At 49.3% G+C, this 10,957-nt stretch overlaps 1 protein-coding gene across 1 annotated transcript; it reads left to right on the top strand.

The window, feature by feature from the left end:
- The first annotated feature begins 4,415 nt into the window (after positions 1–4,415).
- Positions 4,416–5,741, top strand: LOC117186764. Its single transcript, XM_033387984.1, has 2 exons — positions 4,416–5,335; positions 5,400–5,741. The coding sequence occupies exon 1, from the start codon at positions 4,560–4,562 to the stop codon at positions 5,193–5,195; it is 636 nt and encodes a 211-aa protein (XP_033243875.1). The 5' UTR covers positions 4,416–4,559; the 3' UTR covers positions 5,196–5,335; positions 5,400–5,741.
- The last annotated feature ends 5,216 nt before the right edge of the window (positions 5,742–10,957 follow it).

The raw sequence follows: 10,957 nt of genomic DNA, 5'->3' as shown, positions 1-10,957 counted from the left end.
TTAAAGCGGACAAGTACTGCTCATAAATTGAAATATCCGAAGAAGGTGGGATATACGAGCAAGTAATGAATAGCGAAAGCGGGAAGAATCAGTTTTACACACAGGAGTTCCAGTTCCAGTTGAACTTGGCCTGTGAAGTGTTCTGACGTGAAGTAAGAGTCCACTGCAATTAGAACCCCTCCTGCACGTCGAGACGAACGGTCCTTTCTAAAAGTTGTGTACCGACCTGCCAAAACCTCGGAACTAAGAATGTCCGGCTTTAACCAGGTTTCAGTAAACACAATAACGTGGGAAGCAAATGCAACACTATCCCGGAAAAGAATGCTGAGCTTACTACGCAAGCCTCTTACATTATGATAGGTTACTAAGAGAAGTTAGTTTTTTGGAAGGGTGGAAGCATGACGGGAAGCTGAGGATGGCGTATTGGAACGATTTGTAAGTGTTATGGGGGGCCTATTTTTCTTCTTAGCCTTGAATTCCTTCACCACCAAATGCTCTGGCAAAAATTTGGCAGAGCAAATGGTGTCAAAGTGAGTTGGGGAGATGCTTATCTTAAACGAGGCTATCTCCCTGGCATAAGAGAAGTTAAATTTCTCCACCTTTAAACCCACGGCTTTTATTTTGCTTTGAATAAAAGCAATTACATCATTGGATGTGAGGTCAGGGGCCAGCCGTGAAACAAAAACTTGTCGTTTTGGTGGGACTCCCACCAGTGGTTTGGTCACCACAGGCCTAGTACCTGTGTTCCGGAGGTCCGGAACGTCTATTTACTGGTGGGATCGGGATAGACGGGACAACTAGCGAGCTTGCGGACACCACGGACACGGACGCTGCAGACGTACTTGGCTGCACATTCTCCGAGGCGATGAATTCGGCTACCGAATCTGCATCGCCAGCAGCTGTCGTTGCCCTTGGAGTGGCAAACGAGATCAACTGCTGCACACTTGGAGTGGTCGGAGTCAGTTTTTCGGCGGCGCACGGCTGAGTGACGGTTGGCAATTGCAGATCCCGCGGAGTGACCTTTTTGCGCCTCGGAGACTCATTCAGCAGTTTTAAACCGGTAAACTGAGCCTCCATGGCTAGGAGCCGATCGTATTGGTTTTTAAAACCAACGGTCAGCTCCTTAAAGCCACTCCGCGTCTGCCTCATAAAAGCTACCATGTCTTTCTCCACCGCACGGCATGCCTCGCAACTGTAATGCAAGCCATTACGTTTGGCTATAGCATCACTCACGAGGCCAGAAAATCCAGCGCATTTTGCGTGCACTACGCTGTCGCAGAGCCAGCAGGGGACATTCGGCTGATCGTGGGTGATCTGCTTCTTACAGCTTTTTTTGGCACAGACCACAGCGTATTCCATTTTTATTTTTTTTTATTATTTATTTATTTACTATTATTTGCAAAACAAATTGGTATCAGACCAATGTGCCAGACAACGCTCAAAGCGGAATTGGTAAAAAAATAGAGCAGAGTTGAGAGCGGTTATAGCGAGAGCTACTAAGCAGAGAGCGCTATTGCTCAGAAAGTTTAAAGAGCGAGAGAGAAAGAACAGTTATTGAAGTTGAGGTGATAGCGAGAGAGTGATAAAACAACAAAAGCTACCAGACGAGAGCGGACTGCAATGCAATGTTATGCGTACTCACTCACTGCAACAACACAAACACAAGCACAAGCACAAGCTGACGCCGAAAAATAAAAAGTTAAATAATGTTTTTACACAAATCAAAAGGCATGCACTCGCGTAATAGAATAGGTTTCCAGATTGTTGTCTGGTTAGGAAGTTTAATTAGAATTTATTTAGGAAAACACCGGCTGTTTATTCAAAACAAAAGGGAAAAATGCGGAGCGCAAAACAAAAACGCGTCTGATCACTACGAAAGAGAACGGAGAAAGAGTGCTTGGCAGCCATAATGTGTGTGAAGAAGTTTCGAGCTTTTGTGGAAGGGCGCGAGTTCTCCATCCATACCGACCATGAATCATTGAAGTGGCTAATGTCACAATCGGACCTAAGTTCTAGGTTGGCAAGATGGGCTCTCAAATTGCAGGGGTTAAACTTCAAAATTTTCCACCGCAAAGGTAGCCAAAATGTTGTCCCAGATGCTCTGTCGCGGGTGCACACCGAAAATCTATCTGCGATCTATCTGATAGATCTGATCTATTCAGCTGCGAGGGATTGGTAAACCTGGTCTGATTGCTTCAAGTCGGCAGAATATTTGGAACTGAAACGAAAAATTGAATGCAATCAGACACAGATGCCAGACATTAAGGTGATCGATAATCGTATATATCGGCGAGCAGAACACGCGGCTGCTGATCAGATCGCTGACGACCTGTGTTGGAAGCTATGGGTTCCAAAGGAGCTGGTGTCAGATGTACTACTACAGAGTCACGAACAGTCGTTAGCAGCTCATAGCGGCATTAATAAAACGTTGGAGAGAGTTCGACGATATTATTATTGGTCAAGGTTAGTAACCGATGTGAGAGCGTTCATAAACAGCTGTTCGGTCTGCAAGTGCACCAAGTACCCGAATCGTTCATTACGACCCCCATTAGCTCCAGTGAAGGAAACTCAAAGAGTGTTTCAGAAGTTGTTTGTGGATTTCCTGGGTCCGTATCCACGAAGCAAATCCGGAAATATCGGTATCTTCGTTGTTTTGGACCATCTTTCAAAAAATCCGTTTTTAAAACCCGTAAAGAAACGTACGCACCTCAAGCCAATGCATCGGAACGCGTTAACAGATCCGTTATAGCAGCCATTAAAGCTTACATCAAGCCAGATCAAACTAATTGGGATAAGCAGCTTAGTTCTATTAGCTGTGCCTTACGATCTAGTCTGAATTCAGCCCTAAACGACAGCCCCTATCGGGTTGCATTTGGACAGCACATGATCACCAATGGAGACACCTATCAGCTCTTACGAAATTTGCAGGTTTTAGAAGATCGTACAGTGAGTTTTGGTCGGGAAGATTCGTTTGATGTGATTCGAAAAACAGCCCAACGAACAATACAAAAGCAACACCAACGAAACGAACAGCAGTACAATCTTCGAAGTCGTGACGTAGCGTTCAAAGTTCGCCAGGACGCAACTTTCAGCAGAGCAATTGCTCCTACTTTTGTAAAAGCTAGAATAAAACGTAGGCTTGGTCACAGTTATTACGAGTTGGAAGATTCCCAAGGTAGGCTTATCGGAAAATACCACGCTAAAGACATAAAACAGTGAGCATCCTAATACAGGCTAACGGTTTTCCTCCAAGCGTCTATCACCCTTTGATGTGTTTAACACCAAAGTGTGATTTTGGCCGGGGGGATTTGTAGTGGTCGCTTGTCGGGCGTATAGGAAAGCATATTTCTTTTCTTCGCCTGAAAGTAGGCCCGATGTTATTTGTACAATTTCTGGTCTGATGAGCTCGTGAGGTAGCTCAAAGGGGGCCTAGCTGAGGCCACCGGACGGGTCGCGGGTTGCGGATAGCGAACGGCCTACCTCGGGCATCCCTCACGGGAGAGTACCGAAATAAGCAGTCCCGGACAGCCAGCGGGTGTTAGCTAGGTAGCAGCACTGACGATGCGCTTGTGGTGCCGCCTCAATAAGTAGCTCACACACTCCCATCCATACACAATACCTACCCACATCCCAACCCCCACACCCACCTCACACCGGGCCGGACTAAGTGTGTTACTCGACCCGTGCCGAGAGTCAGCCTGGCTGGGGGCCCGGTATAAAAACTAGCCCAGTCGCTAACGGAGGGCTCAGGGACTTGGCAGCCCCCTGTTCTAATGATGCCTTACCCAGGCAACGTGGATCTCTGCCCGGGCTGACCTTTCCCTTTCTCTGCATCTCGTGGGAACAGGATGTATAATAACAAGAACAAAAACCAAAAAACTAACAAAAAAACAAATGAGTGCGGCGCTCCCCAAATGCCAACTGGGAGCAATCCCAAGCTCGGAAAGGCAGCGGCCCAAAGGCCTGGCCCAACCGGCTCTATAGTAGGGAATACCTGCAAGGTGGAAGGTGCCTGTGCGAACCCGAGGGGGTCCCATCCCGAATCCGGTGTGGGTGGCAAGGTAACTCCCGAAGCTGACACCTTGGAAGGAAAGCTAAGCAATATTGCGGCTGCCCGACCTTCTGGTAAAGCGGAGGGGGTTGACTTGCCGTCGACAAGCGTCCAAGCCAGACGCTACACATATGCCGAAAAGAGGAGTGCAGGGCACATACTCCGTCGGCAACACGCCAGCAGTGAAGCCAGCCCATCAGCCGACTGGCTGAAGAAGGTGGAATGGGCTTCGGCCGTGCTCCCGGAGTTCACCTTAGAACAGAAAAAGGTGGCTCCCCAAGACAAGAGGCAGCGCTCGCAGGAGACACCGGGACCGGTAGCAAAGCGCTCCAGAGTGCTGCCAAATGTCTCCTTTGCCAAGGAGAGGACGCTAATTGGTGTCCTCGACAGAGGCAGCGCAGAGGGTAGAATCCCAAGGAGTCAGTGGAAGTGGGTGGAAGCGGCACTGGCCAACCGCTGCTTCGAACTCCTCGACAAAGACCCTGGACCTCCGCCAGTCTGCAAGGACATGGGGTGGTTCCAGGGCAATGTAAAGATAATTGCCTGCGAAGACGAGCGCTCTGTAAAGCTTTATAAAGCGGCGGTAGCGCAGGTCGGCGAGGTCTATGCTGGGGCGAAACTCGTCGCAGTCGACTGGAGCGAGGTGCCCAGCAGACCGAGGGCCAGAATTTGGGTGCCGGCTACCTTTAAGGAGCCAGAACGCATCCTCAAGATGCTGCAGAGATGCAACCCAGGACTACCAACCTCAGATTGGAAGGTAGCCAAGGTTGAGACGACACAAGGGCCGACTAACCAGGCAGTGCTCGTTCTCAATAAAGAGTCGCTGGCCCCGCTAGAGGCAGCAAAAGGAGAGCTAAACTTCGGCTTCAGCTCGGTCACCATCAAAGTGTACAAATTGGACGCGGCGGCCGCGGCGCTTCCTGTCGTCAACCCAGACGTGCAGGATGTCGCTGCGGAGATCGAAGCGCCTGACGACAAGCTGGAGCCAGACCAGGAAGGCTTCTCCTCAGAGACAGAGCTGATGCTCGACTTTGAGTCAATGTGCCGAGAGAGAGTCTCAGATGACTCGGACGCGGACATCACGGTGGTGGAGAATCTTGAAGATGGTCCTAAGGATCCTTCAAATAAATCTCCACCACTGTAAAGCAGCATCGGCTGCTCTCATACTCCGCCTAGACGCAAGCGGAGCCGACGTAGTCCTGATCCAGGAGCCTTGGGTGGTAGGAGGCAAGGTCTGTGGATTGGGGACGAGGGAATACAAGATCATTGTATCCCAAAATGAAGGTAAAATCCGTACCTGCATACTTGCTAGAAAGCACCTAAATATCTTTCTGCTCCATAATTATAGCGATGGCGATAACACGGCGGCAGGCCTAGAACTAAAAGGGAATCATCTCAGGCTGGTGGCGTCCTATATGGCCCACGAGGAGGATGATCCTCCGAACGACCTTGTATGCAAAATAGCCAGCGACAGCGAAAGGACGGACAAAGACCTACTTATAGGTTGCGATGCCAACGCCCACCACACCCAATGGGGGAGCACGGACACGAATGTAAGGGGTGAGTCACTGTTCAGCTTCATCCTGAACTCAAATTTATTCATATGCAATCGGGGTAACGACCCCACATTTATAATTAAAAATCGGCAGGAGGTCATTGACCTCACGCTAGTGTCAAGCAAACTGCTGGACACAATCAAGAGCTGGAGAGTCCTTGGAGACCACTCCTTCTCGGACCACAGGTATATCGAGACGATATTATCCTTCGATATTCCCAAACCAACCGACTATATCCACCCCAGAAAAGCCAACTGGGAAAAATATAACACAACCCTGGAGGAGCTACTCCCTCCTAACGCCCCTAATTGCCCGAACACTGAAGACAACCTAAACCGTCTTGTGAACAGGTTTACTGATGCGTGCAACAAAGCCTTCAAGGCAGCATGCCCTTCTACCAGACCAAGGGGGAAAAAGAAACCCTCCTGGTGGTCTAAGCAACTAGACACCCTTCGTAGAACTTGTAGGACTCTATTCAAAAGAGCCACAAGAACTAAGGAGGATACGCACTGGGCAGACTATAAAACCAGTCTAGCACTATACAAAAAGGAAACGAGGAAGGCTAAAAGAGCCTCCTGGCAAAAATTTTGCTCCGAAATCGAGGAAACTTCGGAGGCCGCAAGACTCCGGAAAGTTCTCTCAAAAACTACCCCCTCGGTAGGTTACCTCAAAAAGAATGATGGCACGTGGACCAACTCTAGTGAGGAGTCCCTACACATTCTGCTCGACACGCATTTCCCCGGATGCACATCCACCGAGCCGTCACACCTCCCAGGAGAGGGATCGGTAGAATCGATGGACCATATCCTTACAAAACGGAACATAAGTTGGGCAGTAAGCAGCTTCAACCCGTTTAAATCGCCAGGCCCGGACCAGGTAATCCCGGCCCAACTTCAGAAGGCCGGGGAGACGGCCATAAACTGGCTACATAGTATCTTCAGGAAGATACTGGCGGTATGTACAATACCGCAAGCGTGGCTTAAGGCTAGGATAGTTTTCATCCCTAAAGCAGGCAAAGCCTCACACTCAACCCCGAAAGACTTTAGACCAATCAGTTTATCGTCTTTCCTACTCAAAACCTTTGAGAGACTTATCGGGTTACAATTCCGGACTACCATAAGTCCCCAGCTGTACTCAAGTGCGCAGCATGCCTGCCGGAAAGGAAAATCCACGGAAACGGCACTTCACGAAGTGATCTCGAGTGTAGAAAAATCCCTGCATCTCAAAGAATACTCACTAATAGCTTTTCTCGATATCGAGGGAGCCTTCAACAACGTCACACCGGGCGCCATTACAGAAGCCCTGACTGACCTGGGGGTGGACCGTCACTTGGTGATGCTCATTGATCAATTGCTCATACGCAGGACGGTGACATCATCGATGGGATCGTCCACCCAGTCAAGGTATGTCAACAGAGGAACCCCGCAAGGGAAGTTCTGTCTCCTCTTCTATGGAACATTGCAGTCAATAAGATTCTATGCGACCTGGAAGAAGGGGGCTGTAAAGTAGTGGCATACGCGGATGACGTTGCAATTATCTTTGCGGGGAAATACCCCCCAACACTATGCGACCTAATGACCGCAAAGCTTGCTCGATTGTCCGAATGGACAGAATCGCGCGGATTGGGACTAAATCCCTCGAAAACGGAACTCGTGTTATTCACAAAAAAATACAAGGTCCCGCCCCTCAACCCCCCAACACTAAACGGATACAGGCTCTCCTTCAGCGACAGTGCCAGTTACTTAGGGTTGGTAATTGACAAAAAGCTTAGCTGGAACCTGAATGTCAAGGATAGAGTGAGGAAGGCAACGACAGCACTCTATACTTGCAAAAAAGCTATCGGCCTAAAGTGGGGCATGAACCCAAGCATAGTCCGATGGATATATCTGGCAATAGTCAGACCTATAATACTCTACGGAGTTACTGTCTGGTGGCCTGCCCTAACAAAAAGGACAATCACCAATCAGCTGGGCAAGGTTCAGCGAACAGCCGCCCTCTGCATCAGTGGAGCTCTTCGAACTACACCAAATGATGCGCTAAACGCCATGTTATGCCTTCAGAGCCTTGACTTTGCAGGAAAGGAGCGGGCAGAAATGGCAGCAATACGTCTTAGGGACTCTGAACAATGGGTACCCCAGAACATAGGTCACTCATCTATACTAAATAAAAACAACATGGTCCCAGCAAGAACGGACTATCAAGTTCCAATGGAGCACACGGAGACTCCATTCAGCATAATCATCCCTCATAGAGACGATTGGCTCGAGGGACTCCCCGGCCCAGACGGGGCCATAAGCATCTTCACGGATGGCTCAAAACTGGACGGCAGGGTTGGAGGAGGAATCTACTCTGAACAACTTAACATAAGGCAATCTTTCAGGCTTCCGGATCACTGTAGCGTCTTCCAAGCGGAAGTTACAGCAATCAGGGAGGCTCTGTACTGCCTTCACACGGTTACCCCCACGGCAACCAATCTAAACATCTACAGCGACAGCCAAGCTGCGATCAGATCACTTAACGCGATCTCCTCGAACTCGGCTACTGTGGCGAAGTGCCGCAGATCTCTTCACGAGATGGCTCAGCAATTTGCTATCAGCCTTATATGGGTCCCGGGCCACCGGGATATCGAGGGCAACTGCATAGCGGACGAGCTGGCCAGATCTGGCACTACAACCCCCCTTCTCCAAGATAAGGAGGATATTTGTATGCCTATGGCCACCTGCAAGCTCATCATAAAGGAGCAGTACACGCGACTGATAGACAACAAGTGGCAAATAGGGCCACGTTGTCGCACAGCTCGGCAAACATGGCCGACCATAGATAAGAAGCGCACCTCAGAGCTCTGCAAACTAGGCAGGGAAAGGTGCAGCGCAGTCATACGTTCCCTCACAGGACACTGGCTAGTAGGCACCCACGCAAACAGGCTGGATGCCCCATACAATGATTTCTGCCGCAGCTGCAGAGACGAGGACGAGGAGGAAACAGTGGAACACCTGTTCTGTTCCTGTCCAGCTCTCAGCAGAAAGAGGCTGCATCACTTGGGCTCTGCCTTTCTGAACGACATCTCGAAGATGTCCACGCTATGTCCCAGAAAGATCGTCAACTTTATAAGGGCATCTGGATGAGACAACTGTTGACATGAAGTCTCATCTGCAGGGAGGGAATGATCCCAAGCGGTATCACAACGGGCCGAAACCGGCCTAAGTGTGCTGGGCTCCGAGCGAGCTTGGCAGCCGTCTCTACCTAACCTAACCTAACCTATTTGTACAATTTATATATTTATATTTATATATATTATATTAGTTATACAATTATGTATCACACCTCACTCTTATATCACGCACCAAGATACTTATTACTTGTTCAGGCCAATCCACGATCCACACGGCGCTCACGGCAGCAAAAGCATCATAAGGCATAAAGTTAGTTAGTTACGATTTCACCCCCGCTTCAGACGGCAGATCTACCGCGCGACCCCCCAACCAAATACACACACATAATTAAATATATACCACGAAACACAACGGTTTTCATTTCTTATGACGGCTACACCAATTGCGTATTGGGAGAGTTGAGCTTCGATCCGCCCCACTACAAATATTGGTCCTTCGAGCCGGATCTTCGCCTTCCCCATAAGGAGAAGCTCACCCCAGCCAGCACCGGCGGATCGCTCCTGCGTTCCTCCTCCGATCCAGTGCCCACATTAATATATAGCTGTCTGTAAGTAATATTCCTACCGCTCCCAGCTACCAGCTGAGCGTTCGTTGCTGACAAATGCACATGCACACAAACATACATATGTGGAAGCAACGCAATCCAAGCTGCTGGCAACAAACAAAAAGACATATTCTTGCAATTAATTTGTTGTTCATTCCGTGCATGCTCATCGTTCTATAGTTCTTTCGGATTTTTTTAAAGATATCGAATAACAAATCCCAATCAATCTATATTTAACTAATTATATTGCCAATAAAAATAAAACACGATTCCATACATACGGCACATATACACGGTCTTACATATACGTACGCATTTTCAACTAGCATATTCTTCCACATCTGTATTGTATTGTATATAAAACGGTTATACACCGTCCTTAGCCGTTGTTTTAAGTCTCGCCAAAAGGGGGGTTCGTTAACCCAAGCCGCGGTACATAGCACTTACAGCCACACATACACACATACAAGCAGCAGCACCGGTGCATTCTTTCGTTTTTCTTTTCGATTTCGCTTCTCTACCGTTTCTTTGCCTGCGTTGTAGTTGTTGGGAGAATATTTTTCGGTGCAGCGCTTGACCGTAACTGAACGCCAAGTGACGCGCTACCCTGCATTTCGAGAGTATATTGTTTTGAACGGACGTTTGCAACCGACTCTATATATTGGTACCTCGTGCCTCAATATTATCGTCCATCCTCAATTTTCGTTCTTGGTTGGACATTTCTTTGTTGATCGTAGTATTTATATCGTTATATTCCGGCGACGGTGTACTATTTCCATAAAATAAACTGAACTTCCACGTCGCCATTTCCGCTCACATACCTTTGCGACTCTAATACGCGTTATCGCAAATCCATCAGCAAAACATGCCCACTGTTGAAAAGAAATCTCGCAAGAAGTTTAAGCGGGTGAGTTCGCTGAGTTTGACCCATCCACCCAGCTCCAACGGCTCAGTCACTACGCCCACATCATCACGTCCGGCCCCAGCTGAGCGAGGTCCGACCACGTCCAGGGCTCACGCACCACATGCCTTCGAGGCCTTGTTGCTCCCCTCGGGAGTCCCTCGCACGGCTTCTAGCACTATGGCCCAATCGGCCGCCAGTTCCGCACAGTCTAAGTTTGCCTTGGCTGCAAGCAGACTGACCCGCTTCGACCAGAAGCTCAGCGCTCCAGATGCTAGCACACCAACCCGCTCGCTCTCCCAAGTCCATCGAGAACAGCTCCGAAGCCCGTGGGCAAAGGTGGACGCGGAGTTCGAGGCCTGTTCGGTGACAATGGCGGAAAAGGATCCAGAGGGTGTAGCTGATGTCCAAGAGATGTACGATGACTGCTACGCGGTCTACGCGCAATGCCTGGCCGAACTGAACGATCAGCTCGAGCCCCCGACTGTCCCTCACACGCCGCAACTGGCCGTTCAAGTGCCGACTTCCGGCGGTTACCGCCTCCCTCCATGTGACACTGAAGTTTTCAGTGGGGACTACCAGCAATGGCCCACGTTCCGAGACCTGTTCACCACCATCTACATAGGAAACCCGAAGTTGGCTCCAGTGGAAAAACTGTTCCCCCTCAACAAAAGGAAGAGCGGTGAGGCCCAAGACATTGTGGCACAGGCTCCACTCACGAACGAGGGTTTC

Source organism: Drosophila miranda, chromosome XR, assembly GCF_003369915.1.
Source record: "Drosophila miranda strain MSH22 chromosome XR, D.miranda_PacBio2.1, whole genome shotgun sequence".
NCBI lineage: Eukaryota > Metazoa > Arthropoda > Insecta > Diptera > Drosophilidae > Drosophila > Drosophila miranda.
Note: the sequence above shows the minus strand (reverse complement) of the source record. Positions and strands in the feature narration are given on the sequence as shown.